This window comes from Xiphophorus couchianus, chromosome 8 (genome assembly GCF_001444195.1).
Source record: "Xiphophorus couchianus chromosome 8, X_couchianus-1.0, whole genome shotgun sequence".
In the NCBI taxonomy this organism is placed as follows: Eukaryota; Metazoa; Chordata; class Actinopteri; order Cyprinodontiformes; family Poeciliidae; genus Xiphophorus; species Xiphophorus couchianus.
In genome coordinates, this window is record NC_040235.1 from 9776157 (window position 1) to 9801355 (window position 25199).

Here is a 25199-nt window from a genome sequence, read left to right on the forward strand (position 1 = left end):
AAAAGGAAGTGCATGGAATAAACTGAGTAAAAGCAGAAAGGTCAGGAGAGCAGTTTTCATGTAGCCTATATTATTTATTAATAGCAGTATTTATTAATAATTGAATCACTACATACAGATTAAATTCACTGATTGGAATTGTGAAAAGGAGCTTCCCATGAATCTCATGCAAAAAAACCATTTTTACTTTTGTCACATAACACTTGCTTTATTTGATAAGTTTGCATCTCTGATTTTGTTGAAAAGACAGCTGACTAAGTACAAAACTGACCAATAACATTCCTTTTTTAAGACCACTTCTTCCTTTTTCGCTATCCAGTATATTTTAAGAAATCAAAATACTTAACAGTGTCACTACTGTATTTAATGACTGGTTTTCAGTAGCTAGATATTTAGTATTTGTGAATTTGTATTCCCAGAACAGCAGAATAATGCTGCCAAAATTCCACATGTTGGATACAGAAACAAAATCATAAAACAGTTTGACCAAAATTCTGTATTTTGTGCAAGTGTGCTTGGATTCTCAAAAATATAAGGTGAAAGATTACACCATTTTGCAGAGGTTTATGATTGTAACTTGACAAAAGGTCAAGAAGAAGGTGTGCAGGTTTAGCGGAAAGCTTACACAATTTTCTTGTACAAATATTAAATGCATAAAGACTAAAGAAGGTTGTTGTCTTGTGGGCCAGTGAGAGAAAAGAATAGTTTTTAACTGATTTTCATAGCTTTGTGAGAAGAAAAACTCCGAAGACAATAGAAATCAATGTCATCATCTCTCTTCATGAAGCTAATAAAGCAACATCTGTTCACACTATCAGCTCACTGCAAGAAAACTACTGCTGTGTTTTCCAAAGGATGTTGGGTAAAGATTTATTGGAAGAAGACCAATGGAACATTCTTGGCTGGTTCTTTAATTTTGGTAAGACATAAATTATTATCATGAGAAAACAGGAGCACCTGCCAAGTTTTAAACTCCACAACAGCAATGAGGTCTGCATGAAGACGCAGCCAGCCCAGAGGCAACAAGAAGACAGTTATGACACTAAACATGTTTGAATGTCAAGGATGAGAACCAAGAACTGGGTGTGGGGGGCTTAAGGGTGATGATAAACAAATCTGTCAGAGGTGAGAAGATGATAGTCACTCAGAGAATATGAGTGAAAAGATGCAAACAGGATGCTTTACTGTGGCAATAAACTAAATGAGTCAGAGAAGGAGGGAGAGTAATCATGCAATATAAAGAAAAAGGGGGAACTATTTCAGAACGGAAATGGATGTAATTATTAGAAAGATGAGTCAGAGCTCATGAATGAGAAATAGAACAGAGCATTGAGCGCACAACAGATGGATGCTGGAAGCAGAAAAAATCCAACCCAGGTCAGCCAGTCAGAGACATAATCAACCATTTTCTGATGGCATTTATATGACAGAGCAGATGCATTCATAGAAAAACATTCTGATTATGATAAATCCCCTTTAATGCAGATATTTTCAAGCTATTATTTACTGCTAACATGCCTCCTCAAACCTCTCCTTCAGGTTTTTGGCTCATTAGCAGATTTTTTTTCCGCCGGTTTAGATATGGTTTAAAGATGTATTCATTTGTGTACATGCTCAAATGAGCAGTTTGACTATTTATTGTTTTTTTTTTTTTTGTGTGTATGCTTTTATTTTGAGATATATGCCTCGTAAAACTTGCATTTCATGAAAGTTTTACATTTTGAACAAATTTAGTGTGTGCCAGGTTTGGATATAGGAGGAGGATCTTGGTCCCTAAACACAAACCATTTTTGTTGCTCATACATACAAATTACTTTGTATGAGAAAGTAATTTCTCATCTATTTGCCTTTCAAATGGCAATAGATTGATAACTGGGAATCTGATTGTGAAGGTTCTTCAGGCTTTTTTAGGAGGGCTTCTTCTTGTATTTTGGACAAGCAACCTGGCATTTAGTACAAAGAGAACATTGTGATTCTTGCTTTATTTTGTGATAAAAAGAAAAATTAGGAAATACATGGTTACAAAGCAGCTGTTCAATGAAAAACAAATAAATATATCTGTGCTGCTGTGTGAAATTATAAGGCAATATTCCTTATATATTTTGTTGAATGCTTTATGTAAAATATTCAGATCTGTCATAGTTAGTGTGATGTTTTTTTCATGAGTGAAGACTTTTCTGTGTCATGTTTTTTAAGCTTTTCAAATGCACAACATAATTGATGTCTTCAGAAAATCTAAATTTTCAAGTGAATAAACCTTAAAACCCTCAAGTTGATGCGTACTTAACCATCATGCTGTATTTTGCAAACTTAAGCTGTTGATGCTGACAACCCAAACTGGGCTGTCTCCCAGAGACCTACATTTTCCTAAATCTGGCCCCCTGTTGGTGAGCACTTGATAATGGCCCTGGATTCAAGGAATGAAGCTAATTAAGGTCAAAAGTGAAGCTGGATCAATATGTTGAGAGTGAAATCTAATTAGGTAAGTGGTTGTGGAGATACTCATTTCATTATGACTGGTCTTGTCTATTAGGCAGTCGATTCACAAATTATACCAAAACCCATTTCACAACCGTCAGGCAATAAATAATTTCAATATTTATCATGAATCAGAAAATGGTGATAAAAATGTAAAAGGTAAAACCAACAATGCATGTGGCCTGTCAGGAAGTACATGGAGCCACCATTGTTTAAAGACCTGCAACCAGTTAAATTTAACTGGTGCTTGTATTGAATATTTGCATTATTGAACAGTACATCAAAAAAAAAGCTGGATTATTAATTTTAGTTTTCATTGTTAAGTTTAGTCTCTATATATTAGTCTATATAATATAAATATAAATAAAGTAGGGGTGAGGTGAAATACTTACACAGTCAGGATGGACATCCTTTAAAATGTTAATCAGTATTTCACGACATGCTGGTTATCATCCTCTTCACCTCCATCTCACCCAGCTACACTAACTCCGTCTCCTTCTGTCCACCTACTGTGGGTGTTTTGTACTCCTTTGGTCTCTCATCCTTAAATATGTCAGCTTATTTGTGCTGTTTTATTATTTCTTAACAGGATTAGTCAGCAGTGGTGTGGGTGCTGCACAAAGGAGTAGTTGGGCTTTCATAAATTATAAGCATGCTGTTCAGTAAGAAACTGTCCAGCTTGTACAAGAAACAACTCCATCCATCCATCTTCTAATACCCTTGTCCATAGTGGGGTTGGGAGGGTTCTGGTGCCTATCTCCAGCTAACGTACCAGGCGAGAGGCGGGGTACACCCTGGACAGGTCGCCAGTCTGTCGCAGAAGAAACAAGTCAGAAGGCTAAAATTATAGGAAATACAGGGAGGAATCTTGACTAATAATTGAATTGAATAATTGATAACACAGTTCAGTGATTTTGTTGATGGCAAGTGGTAAAAAGTGTACCTGTCTCAGGAAGGCATTAGATTGCACTGAGTCTGGGTTTTATAGCAAACAAGGATTCAGTGATGGTGGAAAGGAACCACTTTTAAACCAGAACACACTTCTAGAAGCTCAGCATTTGCAGCTGTATGTCACAACAGGTTGGTGGGTGAGAAGAAACAGAAATGACAGAGAGAAATAGCAGGAGGACCCCTAATATTCATTGTGCCCCCTCACAAATATGTTTTTAACAAACCTATTGAAACTGTCAAGAATATTCTTTATTTAAAATCTTCATATGTCATAAAGTCCAAGGTTCTTAGATATATTGAAAGAGAAACATGCCTACCTCATCACAGCTCCTCTACCATACTTACCAGTGGGTGAGAGTTGCCTTACTAGATATTTTAATCATCTATTTCACATCACACTTTTTCCAGCTAGTATTTTCTGAACTACATATCTTACATGATATAGATTTCTTGTGCCATTGTAACTAAAAGGTTTGTACTTTCAATTCGAAATTGTTTGTGAGATTTCTCCAGAACTTTGAATATTTATTTGCAGTTTCTAATGACTCACATTAAGGAGTCAATATTTTTTCGTTGTATTCATGTTTTCCAAAATTCAAATCCTTGGCAACTCTGTTCTTGTTTGAGAAAGGTTGGATATGGCAGACATTCTGGGTTTGTGATGTTATGACTTCATGTCTCTTACTGCTGTGTCAGAGATGGGGGAGAAATAACTCACCTCCATAAATCTCCACACCACACACACTTACTCGAGTGCATGCAGGGGCCGTTACCCTCCAGTGTCTGTAGTAGTGCATTTTCCAAAAGGAGGAGAAGCCATGCTTCTTGTCTGAATTTTTTATTCCCCGCACTCTCTGTTTCTGTATAACAACTAATAAATAAGCAATGAATTCAGAACATAACATAGAATGGACAGGATTTTATGCCCTCTGCTTCAAGTCTGCTCCTCCTGATGTCTGGTCTTCTTCCTGCTCCAATCTCTTATTGTTGACTTTAAATTTTGCTTCTCTTTTTTATGTTTTAAGGGTTAAATCTTCTACAGTCCGTCTTGACCTTTTGCACTTGGGCAGTGAATAGAATCAAAATGACTTTGGCCCCGGTGTGTAGAGAAAGCAAAGCGTCTTGTTTTTTGTTTACTTAGTATGACATTTTGCTATGTTAATCCATAAACCCTTGTAGCATTATAGTAATCTTAACACCTTAGATATTCTGAAATACGGTCTGTTCAGATTAGCTCATAATGAAATTTGACAGCATGACTTTGTTTTCACTTTAACTTTAATAGAAAAGTGTGTGGGTTGTCTCAGACAAAGGGTCAGAAAATTCAACACTGTGAAAGAAAGGTTAGTGAGGTCTTTGGCGCCATCTGATGGAAAGCAAGAAAATAAAAGTACAAAACAGTCTAATACCGTCTCAAATGCAATAAATAAACACATTTAAAAAATTGCATTTCTTTTAATTAACTTTCTTTTTTTTTAGAAAAATGTATAGTTGGTGGTTTTAAACTTTTAGTCTTACTAATCAAGAAATGTGCTAGCATTGTCTTAGATTTACATTTTTCCCCCCTCAGTAGTGTGTTAAGAAATAATTAAGCTATGAAAACCTGGCCCTGAGCTCTCAGTTTTTGCTGCAGTTCTCAATTAGTTAATTGTTTTCCCGTTCAGCTTTCTCGTCGTGCATAGTAGCAATACAAAGTTATTTCACATTTCCTGTTTTGTGCAGGCTAATTGAACTCCCCTAGCACATCATATTAATACCAAATAGAATTAGGAAATCATGAATTACTGATCCGAAATTGCTTGGAAATTTGATCAACTAAAAAAAATCAATCAACTCTTTATCACTCCTTTCAGAAAAGACCTCATAAAATATTACATTATATAAATCTTGCATATTATATTATATTATATAGTGAGTACAGTATATACTAGTATTATATACTAGTATATAATATAATATATAAATGTATGGTCTACGGCTCAGGTTTTCATGGGTGTGAGAAAAAAAGTCATATTGTTATTTTTTTCTTAAGAAAAAAAAAAAGTCAGAATTCTGACTTTGAAAGAAACTATGTTAAAACAATTTGATTTGAGTTCTGTATTTCCGCTTTCCAAGTCCCGCCTCTACTTTCATTAACCAATCACATAACTCTATCGGTTCTGTTTCGTATTAGCCGCGAGCTGCAAAACCTGTTACTCTTGTCAGTGTTTTTGTATGAAAGATTAACGGTAATGAAATTGTTTCTCTTGAAGTTCAGAGAAAATGAGCACGGAGCAAGGAGTTGACAGTGCAAACAGCGTCTCAACGGGGGAGGAAAAGCACCTCAAGAAAGAAGCACAAAAGAGGTAACTGACAGCTAGCTTAGCTCTGAGGGGAGCTAACGTTGCTAAGTGCTCCGTGTGACGTAGCTTAATTAATTTTATTCTGATTTTTGTTGTTATGAAGGCGTTGCACAAGTAGCATTTTTATTCGTCTTTGGGGAGTTTATTGTTGTGAGCAGCAATAAACAAATCAAACACACCAAGAAGCACTTATTAAATAATAACAATCGAATAACGATGTTTAAAAATATATAAATTACACAAGCGAGGCAAAGTGTTCCTGTTTTGATGTGTTTAACTGAAAACTAAGTCTAATTAAACCCAGAAAGTAATGTTCTTAAAAGCCTTTGTGTTGTAAATAAAAGACTACGTTAATGTTATGAAATCTCTTAACCTGTTGACAATAGTCACAGATGCTAAAGTTGCGGGAGTTGCAAAAGTTTAAAAAATATATTTTAATCGTTTAATATTTATTTGTGAAATATATCACTTTTTTATTCATTTTCAATCTAGAACTCCATTCTCAAAGTTTAAGAAGGTCAATTCCCACTTTAAATCTCCTGTAAGTAGCATTTCATCTTTTAAACACTTATTCAGTAGTGTTTTGCTTCCTGTGCCACACATACATTCAGTTTTTATTTTTGGGGGTTTGAACCTCAAAGCTTCAAGTACCAGACAGCCCTAAAGTGAGTCCTGAAGAAGAGGTTGCAGAACTACAGAAGAAGAAAGAGCAGCTGGATTCAGAGATCGCACAGCTGGAGGAAGAGTGAGTACAGCTGTGTTTTCCATTCTGTATTTTATAAATCTCAGGTCAAACCTCAGTGGTATGTCTAAGACATATGATAATTGTTTGGTAAAATTTTGGTAGCACATGAAGTTAATAGATTTCCATGTAAACATTTAATCATTAAATACCTCAGCACAGGGTTGTGTTTTCTACTCTTGTAATAATTTAATATTCATTAGTAGCAATAATCAGATAAAAATGTGTTTGTTTAAGGCCAACATTAAATGTTTTTGCAGGGGTTGTAGAGTTGAAGAGTTGGACCAGCATATAGATAAGCTGCACGAATACAACGACATCAAAGATATTGGACAGTCGCTTCTGGGACGCATCGGTAAGACATTTTCACATTTTAAAACATTAAAAGTATAGAGAAGAGGGCAAGTCAAATGTCTGTAAAATATGTTTGCATTTATCAAATATACAGTAGAATCCGGATGTTGCCTATGCTGTATGGAAAGATTCATTCATTTCTTTTCTTCATTCACTGTCTAATATTTAAATGAACTATTTCTGTTCTAGGTCATTTAGGTTTACCAAATTGATCTTTATCTGTTAAATTCTAGATTGCTAAGAGATAAAAGTTTCTTATTTATTTCTTAAGATTTCTTTAGTGTTTATACGTTTTCTTTAGTATTTGGTGAAATTGCATATTAAGTTGATTTACTTGGGTCAAACATTCTTATGCATCCTTGCACAAACATATTAGTTTGATGGAATTAAGTGAATCAGGTTTGTAGACCGCATTGCTCCCACACACCGATTCAGTCCTTCTCAAAAATGTCCTGTTATTTATTCCATTTTGGAGCTCTCAAGCAGACAGATTTATCTGCTGTCCTGATTCTTAAGTTTTGTATCCTGTGATATTGCTACTATTAAAGCAAGCCATGAAGTAGATGTCTGGAAAAAATGGGAGTATACTCATGGGACCTTACAGGAAACTAAGTCACAGAAAAAGTGCAAATCAGCATTTAATTTTGGCTACTCGCATGTGAATAGTTAGGACTTATTTTTGCGGTTCTACAGCCAACCACTAGAGGGCAGCAGAAATGCACATTTGTTTTCTTGTGGCAGGTTCTCCAAATGCTAAGTCTTAAGTTTTTTCATGTGTTTATGCCTTTAGTCATTCATTATGTAATGTTAAGTCCACAGTTAAGACAGCCATTTTTTAAACAATAGTGTATTCATACTGTGTATAAGTGTCATGTAGTAGGGTCAAAACGGGTGAAGTTTACTCCTTTCACAATATTAGGAAGTTATGGTGAATCATAGACATGTCAGCTTGACTCTTGCTCTGTATGTTTATATCTTTGTATTTCAGCCACTAATATGAAAAGAAAAATGTATTCCCTTTCATTCCCCTTTTATTAACTTCTTCTGCATTGATGACAAGTAGTAAAAGTCCAGTTATCTCTGTTTTATGAGATAAAAGCTTCCTATCTCTTTAAATTCCAAGTACAATAAAGAGTTGAGATGATAATGACCTCTTAGTCAACGGAGGTGGTGTTTCCCCTCTGACACAATGACGGCCTTTCACATCACACACACATTGACAGACAAGTACTGTCTCTGTCTGTCCCCATAGATATATTCATACAGTCACACATCCACATGCAGTACAAATACAAACACATATTATCTTCTCTCACCCCTCACTCATTTTCTTGCTCTTTCTATCTGTCACTTTCACAAAGAGTCTACACTTAAACACTGAGTACTGTTGTACTGTATGTTCTTATACTGAGAGGGACGGGATTTGAGGGCAGGGTGAAAAGTAAAAGATGCCCTGTTTAGCCTCTAAAGACAATTGTCCTTTTGTTACTTATTATTGGTTTCTTTTCATTAATAATTTAAACAAGACATTTTTAATTTATATGTTTCAATATGCTGGCATTATCAGTGTCTTATGGGTAATTTAATGGTATGACCAAAACTTTCTTTGACACATTATTTTTTTCATTAGTTTGTATCAGCTAAATTTGTACACATGAAGTTGGATCACAAAAAGAGAATAAGATAAAAATTGTTGGGGGAAAAACGAACTTGGTGTGCTTTGAATTTGGATCTGAATTCAAACTGACTATCAGAATTGGCATGAATGCGGCATGGTTGTTAGTGAAGGGTCCAAAGAAGAGAAATTGTCCAACATGTCCAATGACCAGCAGTTGTGTGGATGAAGTCAATTCAAGTAACTTTTATTTTCTTTACTAATAGCTTACCAAAAAAGGATAATGCACCATGTCACATTGCTCTGATTATCTCAAACTGTCTTTTTGAAGATGACATTGGTCTTACTTTACTCCTTTGGTTTCAAAGGTCATCAGATCTAAATTTAATAGATCACCTCTGGGGTGTGATAGAATGGGAGATTTGTTTCAAAGATGCACTGCCACAAAATTTTCTGCAACTGTGTGATCTATCATGTCAAAATGGACCAAAATCTCTGAGGGAGGTTTCTAACATCCTATTCTGTAAAAAAAATTATGGAGTGCAACTCAAATAACAATGTTATTTAACAAATAATAATTATCTGAGATTTGGCCATGTTTGTTTAACCAAAGTTTTTCACAGAGCTAAATTTTCTCAAAACAGTTTCTGTCAGTGTGTTTTATCTATACTTGCTTTTCTATTAGTTTGTTTTGCTTTAAAAGTTTATATTTAATCTTTGGCTTGATTATGTTTGTGTTTTCAATTAAACTTGCTGTTATCTGTACAAACATTTTTTTTGTTGAAATGAAGACTGGAAGGAAATAATGTGTGAGAAGGCAAGTTGCATCAACATTACTATCCAAGATATAGTATGTATAGTATGTGGGTATATATATACAGTATATATAGTGTATATCTTGGATATTTAGGAACATAGAGAAAATTATTGTTTTTTTACTCTGTTTTACTATTGAGTACTTTAAATTAAATGTTTTTTTTCAGTTTCTGATGTCCTTTTGATTTTTTTTTCACTTGATTTATGGTTAATTATAAACCAGCAATAACAGCAATCCTCCTCTACAATCCTTTTAGTGCACTCTGTTAGGTCATTGTACTTACTATCAAATGCTAAAGCTGAAGTTGTGTTAAAATAATTTGCGAAAAGGCAAACAGTTGCATTCTCCTGAAAGAAATTAAAATAAGTACCTAAATGGTTAAGAATGGAAAACTCTTGTCCTTGTGGTAACATTTTAACACACTTGTTTTGTCAAGCCGTATGTTCAAAGTGGCTGTGGATTTCACATGCTGTGGTCTGGTCAGTGTTTAGTGGATTGTTTGAAAAGTGGAGTGGAGCAAGTTGACCCTGTAACCTGTGTGTGGTGTGTGTGTGTGTCTTGCAGCTGCTCTGAGGGGGACCACCACGCGAGATCTCTATGCACACTTTGGTCTTGAACTGGATGACTGAAAATGAAACTTTACAAAGTTTTCAATTCCTTACATAAATGCTTCATGAAACCAGTTAAAGAATATAAAAGATAATAAGAATCTGTTTATTTAAAGGGGGTATCACTTGCCATTTTTAACTTTATCATTTTTATTCTTGTTTTTTGGGATGGGGGTTAGTTGAATTTAATAGATGCAAAATAAGAGATCTGAGTAATAGCATGGAGAAATTGGGCAGAATGCAGCATGCATGTTGTTGGAAACATGCTTGCTGTCGTTTAGCTCACTGCAAGTTACTGCATAATTGCAGACTTTTTTCCCAACCCCCAGCTGGTCTAAAGTGTGAGATTGTAAATTTATTTGTGTTGTGTTCTGTTCTGTTGTGTTGTAACTTGAAGGAATTTTAGTTTCATGCTTTGAATTGCATAAAGTTTGGAGAAGCGTGATTGCAGTGACGTCACTTGTTGATTTTGTAAAAGTTTTTAGTTCTCGGTGTAATTTTCTTGATGCAATCTCTAATGTGCAATAAAAAATACAAAGCATTGTCATTTTGGGATATTTATTATGCATTCTCACTTCAGATGAAGATTGAATAGATTTATTTTAGGTGTTTGAGTGATGTTATTTTTTGTAACCCCAAATAAACAAAAGTCTCAATCCTGTTAAAAAACCCATGTTGCTGTCTAGTAAAATAAGTCTGTTCTAAATGTGCTGAATGAAAAGGCTTAATCTTATGGGAGTGGTTTCATCTGTCTATTGATAACTTGTCTAACTGGTATCAGCAGAGGAGTTCCACAAACGTAATCTTCTCTTTTATTATGTCTTTTATGTCAGGCAGGATTTTGTCCCTCAAGTGAGTAATAAAGATTACCTATCATTTGGAAGGTGAAACTCATATTATTTTTTTCATATTCTTATGATTGCACCACTGCATCATTTCTTTGCAGAGTAATACTGCTTGTTCCTGTCCTGAATGACGGGGATAAATGCAGTGTGATCTGCTCACTTTTATGGTTTAATGATTAATGATTAGATTTGTTGCCAAGTACAACCAGCCATTTGAAATGGGTAACGTAAAAGTAAAGATTGTGTAGTGTCTCACTTTTTTTCTTATGGCTAAAGAGAGTACAGTGTTGTAGTACAGATCCAGAGTTTTGTTGCAACAGACCTTCTGCAATCTTGCTAGATTAGGCAACGTGTTTGGAGACATGTCACATTCCTTTTATGTTATGTAAAATGTGAACCTTCTTGTACTAAGCACTTGTCAATGTTGGGAATTTGCTGGGAGCAATGAAGCAAATGGTTAAAATGATCCACTATGTTGCTTTGCATTGCAACAAAGCTATAAGTCCTATATTTTTATATTTGTAGGTCTGCTTTGGCCAGACTTTTATTTTAAAAACAATAAATAACTTGAGCTGAAGCTTGAAGTAGACCTTGACCATCACACCGCCACCACCATGTCAAACGGGCAAAATGATGTTCTTTTCTGAAATGCTGCTAGTTGGACATTCGCACATTCCACGTTTTGATCCCCACAGTATTTTTCTAAAGGTCTTGGTCCTATGAAATGGGCCTCTATTCTTTTCAGATAATAGTTTTTTTGGCTTTATGCTATCCTATTTGTGCAAATTCTCTTTCTTATAGAATCATCAACACTATTGTTGATTGACACAAGTGGGGCCTGAGATACTTTAGATAATCGTTTTGTTTTTTTTTTTACAATCTGCTAAATCATTTAAGTCTTGTAGTAATGTCTTTTTCTGAGACGTTTTTTTTTTTTTCACCTGCTTCGTCAGACAGGTTCTGTTTATGTGATATAATTAGTTATATTGAGGGCTGTTTCTCAAAAGTAGGATTGCGAATCTAGGACTTAAGATAAAGCCAGGTTTGACATAGCACCATCAGCTCTAGCTTTATCAGTTTCAGGAAGGCCAAACCAGGCGCAGGGGGTGCAACTTTATCAAGACAGGCATTCAGGTAAATGTGCGTCCACAAATTTCTTCAGCTGACCATGATATCGATCAGATTCACTGATGCTACGTCGGTTAAATTGCGTACGCCATACCTCACATCAAACAAACATCATCGTTTGATGAAGGATTGTGAGGAATTGCAAAGGAAACTGCCGCGACATAATGGATTGATTGATTGAATGCTTAATTACCCGCAAAAAAAAAAAACGTACCCGCAAAAAACTACATTTCCAACCCGTTCTAATCAGATGTGTCATTTCCTCAAATAAACAACTTTAAACTTATAAGTGAACAGTCAATATTGTAACATGTTAATTTGACAGCAGATTCGTTCATGTCACTCTTTGTTTGTTCCGCATATCGATATAAACAACACAACAGACTGTGATTAAATAGAACATTTTGCAGTATTTGGGAAATATGTGGATTAAATGTTGACTAAAGTGCACATGGCTTGTTCTAATAACGTAAAAGGTCCCTAACTACCTCGCCTTTAATTACCTTTATGGTTAACGTCCTGTTGTAGTTGTGCTTTTGTTTTGAATGGCAATTTGTTGTTTAGCTGTTAGCGTAAGGGCAGCTTAACGGCATCAAAAGACTAAAGATAAATTGTTTATACATTTTTCTTATTAGCAGTCCCTTTGATGAAAACAAAAGGTATGTTTATGTGCGTGTTTAAAATATTGTGTAATTTAAACTGGCTATTGTTTAATATATGCCAAAACTAAAGTTATTTTCTTATTTCTAACATCATCAGATGATGTTACTAGACTGAATACCAAACTGAGTGATGTTTTAATGCAGGGTGATAGAAAGACCATAACAGATAGATAAGAAAACGGAATCACGGACAAAACACATTGGTTTCTGATCGGCGTAATCGCTGACAGAACAAATAAGGCTTCAGGATTAACTAAGCCTGGTCTGGAGCAGGCTAGCTGCACAGAATAAATTGCCATGGTAACCTGCGCTAATGGTTTTGTAAAATCCAATCAAGGCTTGAAAATCTGGAAAATCTCGGCTTAATCGGTTTGTAGTTGTATGAAATAACCCTTTGGACAAAAAATGTGATTAATCACAGTTAATTCATAATTTAAAATAGCGTTACATGATTTTTTCTCTTAAATACAATTGTCACTTGATAGCTACTCCTTATAGGTTACTGTTTTTACAGTAAAACAATATAGCACCAGACTGAAGACTGCTATTAACTAAACCGTCAATTATTTTGATGATTGATTGGATAAAAAAGTGGCACATTCTGCAGATTTTTAATTAAATCACTTAAGCCTGTTTTATACAATGTTGGAAATGCATTAATAATTGCAAATAAATAAATCAATTAATTTTTAAAAAAAAAGAAAACAAACATTGTATTTCCAAAATGCAGTTGGTATTTATTTAGTGTACACTTGATCATTTAAAGTAATCTATTCATCTGCAGCTAAAAAAAATATTTCTAGCATTAACATGTGAAAAGCTCAGCCCCTTCTGCTTACATGACATCTATAATGATCTGTTGATTATTTTATTTTATCTTGAGTGGAAAATGTCGTTGGTTTTGTACAGTTAGGCTTAATTACTGCTCTGGATATGTTTTTTTTCAGCAAATAGCATAGTTTGGAGTCTCTCCAGTTAACGATTATTTGATTAGCTGACAATTATTTCAATACCCGATTAGTCATGAAACAATTAATCCAGATTTTAAACCCTAAATTGTATTTAATCACATTAAACATTTAAATATATTAAAAAAGCAAAAACAAAGGAAATTTGTAAGTGGCCAAATACTCAATTTATAACACAAACAAAACCACCCGGTGCCATCAATGTGTTTATTTAGGATGTTTTTTTTTTATTTCAACTTGTCACTGATTACTCATTGAGCAAGTAATAAGCACACAAAAAAATCAAGTAGCAAATTAAATAAATCTGTACCAGTTAAGAAGCTGAAGACGATCATTGTCACAGTTTAGCTTTATCATCACTGCAGTATCAAGCATAGCTTGGCGGTCATCAGAGTTAAATTCTTCTTTCCCGTCACTTTAAAACTCATGTTAAAATTGTTCATATCTCTTGCTCATTCTGTTTACAAAGGTGCTTGGTTCTTGTCTCTTGTGATGTAATTGACCCAAATGCACAATAAGCAGAATTAGCTACATTTTTCATCAAAGCTCTTTTTACCAACCTTTTATTTCATGCAGTTCTGTAGTAAATATTGATACTTTATTACCTAGCTGTGTTTAATTTAAAGTGTACATTTTATAATAAAAGTACAACAGTAGAGGTAAGCTTTAAAAATAACTGCACTTTTCCAATAACCGTCTGAGATTGCAATCAGATCAGCATTTTGCCAGTTTGAAAATTTCCAGGTTAAAGGTCTATAAAGGGGGAGAAACTGGTTCTTCTAATTAGCACATTTCAACATCCTGCCCTGCCTCATTCCTTGCTAATCTGTTGGCCTCTTTTGTTGACAGTGCAGTAGTAATTGAGTGGAGCAGAGCATGGTGAAGCAGGACTCATTTTACACTGTTACGGTCTTGTCATTACCGGGTGGAGACGGCTGTGTGGGCTGGCCTGTTTGGCTCCTCACCATTTGAAAGCCAGAGAATATAGCGGATGCACTGGGTGGACAGACGGTGTACACCATGAGAAATGAGCGTATGGGCGTATTCCAGATGGTCTCCACTGGCTTAACAACCAGTACACCTACTTTGACCTGACTTGCATGATAAATGCTGACATAACATGATTCTTTATTATGAATAATCCCTGTGGATTTAACATGACTTTCGACTTATGAGTTTTGAAAGAATAGAAACCCTACTCCAAGAGTACGTTTTACATTAAAGAAAAAGTAAACATAGTATATATTGTTAGTAGTAGATACTAGCTCTTTGTCTGTCTCCTATTATACTGTCATGTTAGTGACAGTTTTAACAAAAATGTTAAAAAGTAAATAAATAATAAATGTACATTTTAATAAAATGTACATACACCAGCTTCAGTCTGTTGCAATTTGAGTGTGTAAAAGCAGGTTTTGTAGTGTCAACCTGTCCCCTGCCACTTTTTTCCTGTAAACGGCAGTGATAAACTCATCCCGCACGCCGGCGAGCCAAAAAGGAGCAGACCCCTAGCCTGCCGGGCCAACAAGCAGAGCCGCATTTCCTCTCCCACACCGCAGCAAACCCCACCTCTCCGGGACGAGACGTAATACCATCTCTCTCTCTCTCTATTGGTCCGCTCAAGCCGTCTGTCAGCGTTTATTCCTGATTCACTGATTTGACGCTGACTGAGGTGGGCGGGCTCCTCTTAGAAAATTATAAGGTCATTTGAATTACGCCTGCTTGTGAACTCACCGGTTACAATGAATCGAAGGATATTATAAATTATTGTGATCCCGATGATGATCGTAGGGTCAAAGTCGACGCGTATCGCTCGGGCATTTTCTCAGCAGCAGCAGCGGGAGGTCGTTGCGGGGTTGACCACAGGAGGAGAGCCCAGTGCGAGCGTCTGCCTGGGTGCGTTTGTCTGAATCTCTATCCAGCCGGAGGGAGCGACCAGGCTGGCCTGTAAGCCGATCAAGGTGGAATCTCCCACAACGAGTTTCACATTCGGATCGCTGAGCACCTACATGCTGTAGCAGTGAGAGGAAGGGGGCAAGGTACGTAAAAAAATCCTCATCCCTGTACCACAACTAGGGGCTTGGTGTGCGCCAACTACGCGGATTGGTGGTCAGGTTTTTATTCCCTGGGAGAAAGGAAGATATTCCTGACACTTTCTCGGTATTATGAGCGATTGACCCACTTATATGAATCAAAGAGTTCACTCTGATCTGTAATTTCAGGCAGCTTTAGATCCTTAAAAGGTAAATTATGCATATGGAGACCGCATGCCTGTTCATCATGAAAGATACAGCTGCTGCTGTCGTGCTGTCCATCCGCTTCCTTAAGCAGAGGCGCACACGTTACGCAGCGCATCCTGCCAGTGTAGAAAAGCCCATCACCACGATGAGCCTCATCTTGTTACAATACAATAAACACAAACCGACCGGCTCAGAAATGAAGGCCGTATCTGAAGCGCACATGGCATCTGGTTAGAGAGGTTACCAGCAGTGGGCTGAGCCTTCCTCTCCGTACCAGATCCCCCACCGCAATATGATGCTCCGCGCCTTTAAATTTCCGGGTTCAGCGACGGCGGATGATGAAGCTTTTGTCTCTGTCCGTCATGTGGCTGCTGCTGCCTTTCTGTCATTTGTGATTTTGAATCACTCTCAAATCCCATCCGTTATTAATAGCGGAGTAAAATTAGGGTATGACACGGAGCTTGTTTAGGTTTCATATTTCGGCTTAGCGATGAAAATCACAATCGCAGCCACATGTTGGAAAAGAACACAATCACAATTTTGAAGCAAGAAAGCAAGCTATCACTGAATGTACGGGCTTCTTTTAAGGGTGATTAAGAGAGGAGACTAGGGCTGGTAAATTTCTTATAAGCAGGGATGTAATATTTACAGACAGATCTCCTTTCCTTGCTACCAAGTAGCCGTAGCCACTAACATCAGTAACACTTCAGATGCTTTGTGTTTAAATAGGGTTTCCTCAAGGTCTTAAATGTTCCTCAGCTGCAAGAGAAAAGTAAATGATTTTTTCAGGAAGCTGTGTATTTCGTTTAATAGTTTATTTTATTACTACACAAGCAAATTTCACTAACCATTCATTAGGATGTCTTGCTAGAATTTATTATGATGCAAAATGTCGCGGATAAACCAACACTACATATAATACTGAACACACCATCACCACTGTGAATGTTGTTGATGGTGGTGGCATAATGAAGTCTAAGGGAAGATGGATGTAGTTAAATATAGGACAAATGTCCCCTTTTTCTCTGATATGCCTAAATGAAATCAAGAGCAATTATTTGCCTTCAGAAGTCTTCTAATCGGTGAATAGAATTAATCTGTTGCTTAACAATTGAATGAACTGACCAGGCAATGAGATCATTAATGGGAGCAGCAAAGAGTTCAGTGACTGACAGCTTAAGAAGGAGAATCCACATGTGTTATTCATAGTTTTGATGCCTTCAGTGTGAATCTACAATGTCAATAGTCATGAAAATAAAAGGAAACTCATTGAATTAAAAGGTGTGTCCAAACTTTTGGTCTGTACTGTATTATACTGTATATATAGAGGTTTTGAGAAATGTGAAAAAATTTGAGAGATACAAATACTTTTGTAAAGGAGTGTGTACACCAAGCCTTAGTTAGTAGTTCAAACTTGGCACAGGATGTGTAAACAGAATCACAGTCGATAACATTCTTTGGCGCTATGGCAGCGCATACTCAAAAAACCCTTCTTGTGTACATACTCCATCATCCATCCATCCATCCATCTTCTTCCGCTTATCCGAGGTCGGGTCGCGGGGGTAGCAGCTTCAGAAGGGAGGCCCAGACTTCCCTCTCCCCAGCCACTTCTTCCAGCTCCTCCGGGGGAATCCCGAGGCGTTCCCAGGCCAGCCGAGAGACATAGTCCCTCCAGCGTGTCCTGGGTCTTCCCCGGGGCCTCCTCCCAGTGGGACGTGCCCGGAACACCTCACCAGGGAGGTGTCCAGGAGGCATCCTGACCAGATGCCCAAGCCACCTCAACTGGCTCCTCTCGATGTGAAGGAGCAGCGGCTCTACTCTGAGTCCCTCCCGGATGACTGAGCTTCTCACCCTATCTCTAAGGGAGAGCCCAGCCACCCTACGGAGAAAACCCATTTCGGCCGCTTGTATCCGCGATCTCGTTCTTTCGGTCATGACCCAAAGCTCATGACCATAGATGAGGGTGGGAACGTAGATCGACCGGTAAATCGAGAGCTTCGCTTTTTGGCTCAGCTCTCTCTTCACCACGACGGACCGGTACAGCGCCCGCTTGACAGCAGACGCTGCGCCAATCCGCCTGTCGATCTCCCGCTCCCTTCTTCCCCCATTCGTGAACAAGATCCCGAGATACTTAAACTCCTCCACTTGGGGCAGGACACCCCCCCTGACCCGGAGAAGGCACTCTACCCTTTTCCGGCTCAAGACCATGGCCTCGGATTTGGAGGCACTGATCCCCATCCCGGCCGCTTCACACTCGGCTGCGAACCGATCCAGCGAGAGCTGCAGATCACGATCTGATGAAGCCAAAAGGACCACATCGTCTGCGAAAAGCAGAGATGAGATCCTGAGGCCACCAAATCGGATCCCCTCAACACCTTGGCTGCGCCTAGAAATTCTGTCCATGAAAGTGATGAACAGAATCGGTGACAAAGGGCAGCCCTGGCGGAGTCCAACTCTCACCGGAAACGAGCCCGACTTACTGCCGGCAATGCGGACCAGACTCTGACACCGGTCATACAGGGACCTGACAGCCCGTATCAAAGGGCCCGGTACCCCATACTCCCGGAGAACCCCCCACAGGGCTCCCCGAGGGACACGGTCGAACGCCTTCTCCAAGTCCACAAAACACATGTAGACTGGTTGGGCGAACTCCCATGCACCCTCCAGGACCCTGCTGAGGGTGTAGAGCTGGTCCAGTGTTCCACGACCAGGACGAAAACCACACTGCTCTTCCTGAATCCGAGGTTCGACTATCCGACGGACCCTCCTCTCCAGGACCCCTGAATAGACCTTGCCAGGGAGGCTTAAGAGTGTGACCCCTCTATAATTGGAGCACACCCTCCGGTCCCCCTTTTTGAACAGGGGGACCACCACCCCAGTCTGCCAATCCAGGGGAACTGCCCCCGATGTCCATGCGATATTGCAGAGTCGCGTCAACCAACACAACCCTACAACATCCAGAGCCTTAAGGAACTCCGGGCGGATCTCATCCACCCCCGGGGCCTTGCCACCGAGGAGCTTTTTAACCACCTCGGCGACCTCGCCCCCAGAGATTGGAGAGCCCAACCCAGAGTCCCCAGGCTCCGCTTCCTCAGTGGAAGGCATGTTGGTGGGATTGAGGAGGTCTTCGAAGTACTCTGCCCACCGGCCCACAACGTCCCGAGTAGAGGTCAGCAGCACACCATCCCCACTATAAACAGTGTTGGTGCTGCACCGCTTCCCCCCCTTGAGACGCCGGATGGTGGACCAGAATCGCCTCGAAGCCGTGCGGAAGTCTTTCTCCATGGCCTCTCCAAACTCCTCCCACACCCGAGTTTTTGCCTCAGCAACCACCCGAGCCGCATGCCGCTTCGCCCGCCGGTACCCATCAGCTGCTTCCGGAGTCCCACAGGCCAAAAAGGCTCGATAGGACTCCTTCTTCAGCCTGACGGCATCCCTCACCGAAGGTGTCCACCAACGGGTTCGAGGGTTGCCGCCGCGACAGGCACCGACAACCTTGCGGCCACAGCTCCGATCGCCCGCCTCGACAATGGAGGCACGGAACACGGTCCACTCAGACTCCATGTCCCCCACCTCCCCCGGGACGTGTTCGAAGTTTTGCCGGAGATGGGAGTTAAAGCTCCGTCTCACAGGGGATTCCGCCAGACGTTCCCAGCAGACCCTCACAACACGTTTGGGCCTGCCAGGTCTGACCGGCTTTCGCCCCCGCCACCGGAGCCAACTCACCACCAGGTAGTGGTCAGTGGACAGCTCCGCACCTCTCTTCACCCGAGTGTCCAAGACATACGGCCGCAGATCCGATGAAACGATGACAAAGTCGACCATCGAACTGCGGCCTAGGGTGTCCTGGTGCCAAGTGCACATATGGACACCCTTATGCTTGAACATGGTGTTCGTTATGGACAATCCATGGCGAGCACAGATGTCCAGCAACAGAACACCGCTCGAGTTCAGGTCGGGTGGGCCGTTCCTCCCAACCACGCCCCTCCAGGTCTCACTGTCGTTGCCCACGTGAGCGTTGAAGTCCCCCAGCAGAACAAGGGAGTCCCCAGGAGGAGCACTCTCCAGTACCCCCTCTAAGGACTCCAAAAAGGGTGGGTAATCTGAACTGTCGTTCGGCCCGTAAGCACAAACGACAGTCAGAACCCGTCCCCCCACCCGTAGGCGGAGGGATCCTACCCTCTCGTTCACCGGGGTAAACCCCAACGTACAGGCGCCGAGATGGGGAGCAACAAGTATGCCCACTCCTGCCCGACGTCTCTCTCCCTGGGCAACTCCAGAGTGGAAGTATGTCCAGCCCCTCTCAAGGAGACTGGTTCCAGAACCAGAGCCATGCGTCGAGGTGAGACCGACTATTTCTAGCCGGAACCTCTCGACCTCACGCACTAGCTCCGGCTCCTTCCCCACCAGAGAGGTGACATTCCACGTCCCAAGAGCCAGTTTCTGCAACCGAGGATCGGACCGCCAGGGTCCCCTCCCTTGGCCGCCACCCATCACACAGTGCACCCGACCCCTTTGGCCCCTCCCACGGGTGGTGGGCCCATGGGAGGGGGGGCCCATGTTTCCTCTTCGGGCTGAGCCCGGCCGGGCTCCATGGGTAAAAGCCCAGCCACCAGACGCTCGCCATCGTGCCCCCCCTCCAGGCCTGGCTCCAGAGTGGGGCCCCGGTGACCCGCGTCCGGGCGAGGGAACACCAAGTCCAAAGTTTTCCTTCATCATTGGGGTCTTCGGGCTGCACTTTGTCTGGTCCCTCACCTAGGACCTGTCTGCCTTGGGTGACCCTACCAGGGGCATGAAGCCCCAGACAGCATAGCTCCTAGGATCATTGGGGCACTCAAACCCCTCCACCACGATAAGGTGGCAGCCCATGGAGGAGGTGTACATACTCTGCTAGCAGTATTTGTGTAAGTGGTCTAATGCTTGGCCTGAAAAGATTCTGATTTGTAGTTATATATAGGTGTGTGTGTGTGTGTTTCCCCTCAGGATGATGCGTCTGGCATGTTGCACAGTCCTGCTGTTTGTGTTGAGGCTGCTGGTGGGCCTGCCTTGGTACCAGGTTCTTCCAGCCATCCTGATCTTCTACCTTGGAAGTGGAGGATGGAGCTTTCTGGATATTGTTGTCAAAACAATTGGCAGAGATCTACAGTAAGCATAACATATATATTCATATGTCAAATGTATTCAATTATACCACGTTTTGATATTTTACAACACAGAATTGGAATTTCTGCTACCGACCTTTAACAGCCCCCGTATAGATAATAATCATTCACTGCAGCTTTAAAACATGTAAAATAATAGAACAAGAATTATATTTAGGGCTTGCTTGTTTAAACCAGAGGAAAATCCTCTGATATAAAGTAATATCAATTTTCCTTTAATAAAAGTATTTTACAAGTTAGAAATGTTTCTCTTTTGAAAATTTGTCTCATAAAATTATACATTTTAATCTAGCGGTTATGATTTATAGATATCAAGATATCACATTAATTATTCAGATAACATAAACTTCTCATTTCTCTCTGTCAGGACATAATTGCAAAGTGCCGTTTTGATTATTGATTCCTTCACAGGCCCTTCCAAGAGTATTCACAGTCCTTTATTTTATTTTGTTTTCTTATAAATTGTCACCTGACAATTTCAGATTTCCCTCAACCCCCCTACCTAAATACTTTGTAGCTCCATCTTTTGGGGGCACTTACAGCTGGAAGTGATTTGATGGTACATTCTTCTTTGCAAAATGTCTCAACTTCTGCCAGATTGGATGAAAATAAATTGTAAACATCAGTTCGCAAATCTTGCGATTGATTCTCAGCCACAAATGAACTTTGACCTAAACCATTACTCTGCATGCACTTCCAAACTGCTTCACATGAACTTGGACTGCTTTACTTGTTCCTGCTTTAAAAAGGGTCTGTTCACAGCATGATGCTACCACATTGTTTTGGTCTACTACATAAAATCAAAAGTTGTGTTTTGCAAGTGACTGAAGCCCCATTTCCTTATTTAATAGCAAGCCTAAAACATATCTTCAGATCAAATTTCATTTGCAGAAATGTTGATGGGCCACATGATAGTTTCCAAGGTGCTAGCTTGACATACATTTCTATGGAAAAAATGCCAAGAATGCAGCTAGACGGTGATTATTTAATGTGTGAACCTTGAGCTAATATTTACAGTTAAAGGTTACTATGGCGATATGCAGTGGTTAACTTCCTTTTCCCCCCCATCACTGGTTAAACGGGAAACTGTAAACAAAAACCTGTCCTTTTAAAAACCTCCTCCGAACAAACACAACAAAGTGGTCCAACTAGTAGTGGTGCTTATTTCCGATTAGTACGTGTAAAATAAGGACTCCATATTTGTGAGTTAGAGGTACATATCCTCATTTTCATATACACATACCTACATCTTCTTTTGATAAAACCGGTAAGCTTTTTAGTTTTACTCACAGTATTACCTTGAATATTTCTATGAACCAAGGATAAGAATTCAACAATTTCACCTGGGCTCTGGCTAACATTTCCACTGTGACTCATTGGATGGTATTGTGTGATGTAGTTTGACAAGCCATTGGCATTTTGTTCATATGTGCACTTGTGACAGATAGTGGTATGCTACAGTGTATGACTAAAATGTATGTGGTGTCTTTATGTGTTCTCCTAAACTTTGCATTAGCAATAGAAAATTAGCTTAAAAAGGCTACACTAAACAGCTTACTACTATTCTTAGTTTTCTTCTTTTGCAACAGGGAGAATCCCAATAGTTATGTGAGTGAAAATTAGATGTCTGAACTACAGTAAACTGCATTTATCTCGACAAGCATAAAACTAATCCCTTATGCAATTAAGCATTTCCAACAAGATCACAGTACAGCCATGAAATTGCTTGGCTTGTTGGTTTTTATGAGGTTTTTGTAATAATTTACCTCAGTCAGCCATGGCTTCTGCTTGTACCTCTGTGTAATAAATACAGAGTACTGAGCGTTACTATTAAGTCAGACTTTGCCCCCTAGATATGCTTATTAAAATATTTTACTTCTCCTGCTATGAATTGCATGTGTGTCGATAATGGATCTAATTATATATGAACAATAACTTAAAGGTATATTTGTACCTTCTAAGTATACCTAATATAAATGCATGTTTTGTAATGCTTCCCAGCAAATGAGGCATGCTTCATAAAACTGCCAGCCAAGTTGACATTTCTTGTTAAATATTATGTGTAGGTTAGGATTCTTTTGCAGAAGGACTTTTATCTTTGTAGTATAATAAAATCAGTTCTAAAGCTGTAACTCTAAGGTGTGTTGTATTTTTCTCCTAAAGTGCGGCCTACGTGCTACTGCGCGTGAAGCTGAACGTCAAGCGACATGTCAGAGAGAAGAACACTCTTCCAAAGATCTTTGCAGAAACTGTGCGGCGCCATGGCGACAAAACTGCTCTCATCTTTGAGGGGACCGGAGAGAGGTGGACTTTCCGACAGTTGGATGAATACTCCAACCGAGTGGCCAACCTGCTGCTGGATCGTGGCTTTAAGGTAAAAAAAAAAAAAGATTGAATTAGAAATAATTTCTAAAACTCATTTTCTCATCTTTCATTTTTAAAAATGGATACATTTTTTGTCACATTATAACCACAAACCTCAATGTACAGTGTGTATTTCTTTTATTGTACTGTCAACACAAAGTCATACATATTCATGAGGCAGAAGGAAACCGAGGCCTGGTGTTCATAATTTTCGTCATGAAAAAGTTGTGAAGAGTTGCCTGTTCTTCAAAGAAAAGCATCCCCAAAGCATCATACTGCCAACGTCTTTTTAGGGTGATACGTTAGACCGGAAAGTTCTGTCCAGAGCATTTTCACAATCACAAAGGTCTGCCTGGATGCACTATTTATTTAGTTAGTTCTTCTGTTTTAGGTGCTCTGCATGTAAAATCAGCTTTCCAATAGTATAATTGCCCAATTGTTTGTACATTTTGATTCTAAACAACTGAGCCTGAAAGAGAGACTAGTGATGGGGAACAAAAAAAAAAAAATGGTTCATCGCAATCAATATCACAATTGAATTTTTAATAATAAAAAAACTGACTCTATTTCCTCACAAGGTAACTTCTGGAGGGAAATTGTTTCACTGGAATTTAATTGGGAGCATCAAAGTGGAAGGAATGAGTACAAGTGCATGCCACACTTTTCTGAACTGGTGGTGGCAGTATCATGCTGTGGGGGTGCTATTTATTCTTCAGCAGGGAAAGGCTGGACTTTTCAGATTCTTATTTGTAGGAAAAATTTGAACGCCATATAGAATTTCTTTCTGTCTTAGGTATGCTACTTCGTGTTTTTTGTTTTTTTAGAACTACATTGAAATTAATGGTTGTGAAAAACGAAAGTGGTGTGTATACTGTAGGTTGACAGCACGTCTGTTTTTTGTCGTTCCCACTTTAAGGAAGGAGATGTGGTGGCCCTGTTCATGGAGAACAGATCCCAGTATGTGGGCCTCTGGCTGGGAATGGCTAAAATCGGAGTTGAAGCTGCTCTCATCAACTTCAACTTGAGACTAGATGCTCTGGTCCACTGTGTTACCATCTCCGATGCCAAGGCTGTGGTGTTTGGTTCAGAGCTTTCTGATGGTAAGATAAAGGGAAGAGCTCATGTTCTACAGCCACCTTAAGCCTCCTGTGTGCACAGTACTGACTTATGCTGATGGGTGCTGTTCTTCTTCCTTTGTAATGAGTCCAGGGAGAAAGCAGCTGAAGTCATAAAAAATACATGGTTATTTGAGTAGGTGTTTCTTCAGTATCAGTCAGTGGAGCTGTCTTTATAGCCAATGTGTGGTATTCAAGGTCTGACAAGAATACCATCTGATAAGTGATAATCAGCAGCTGATGATGGTGACAGAAATGTGTAGAACAACGTCCAACTCTTACAGATTTTTACTAAAGGTCAGACATATTCAACATTCCCTTTTTGATGATTCAACTTTTTTCAAAATCAGTAAATGTTTTTAATCCTAGCTTATGTGCACACATGCAGCACATTATGTATTTAAATGTGACTTTTTCTACTAGTTTAAAACAGGTAAAAGGTAAAAGTCACTCAGCTGAAGCATTGCCTGACTCACTCGTTAGATGAGTTATTAAAAGGTCATGTGCGTGAAATTAAAATTGCATTAATTATCTGCTATCTACTAATGAACAATGTCTTAATAGACTGACCGTCTTTGCATGCTACATGAACATGCAATGTAACATTCATTTTTGATCTGTTTTACTCCTGGATCTATGCTCCAACAGGGAAAAAAAACTTGACCTCAACATCTATAAAGAGAGTGGAAGTGTACATTCGGAGATTGATGAAGCTCTCTCTGTATCGGTTCTTCAGCCTGTGATGTGCTTAATGCCTTTAAGTAATTGAAACTGCAGCCTTTTTATGGTGCAGCCAAACATCATGCTTACA

General features: G+C 39.5%; 1 protein-coding gene across 2 annotated transcripts in view; it reads left to right on the plus strand.

The window, feature by feature from the left end:
- Positions 1 to 5561: 5561 nt before the first annotated feature.
- Positions 5562 to 25199, plus strand: part of slc27a4 (solute carrier family 27 member 4) — a 30534-nt gene continuing 10896 nt past the window's right edge. Inside the window, exons 1-4 of one of the 2 annotated variants that reach the window (XM_028025063.1) lie at positions 5562 to 5774; positions 20731 to 20892; positions 23073 to 23283; positions 24190 to 24373. In XM_028025063.1, the coding sequence (XP_027880864.1) occupies positions 5692 to 5774; positions 20731 to 20892; positions 23073 to 23283; positions 24190 to 24373 (640 nt within the window). In that variant the 5' untranslated portion in view covers positions 5562 to 5691. Of the gene's footprint in view, positions 5775 to 15172; positions 15547 to 20730; positions 20893 to 23072; positions 23284 to 24189; positions 24374 to 25199 lie in introns of those variants that run through there. The other variant, XM_028025062.1, reaches the window with a different exon arrangement.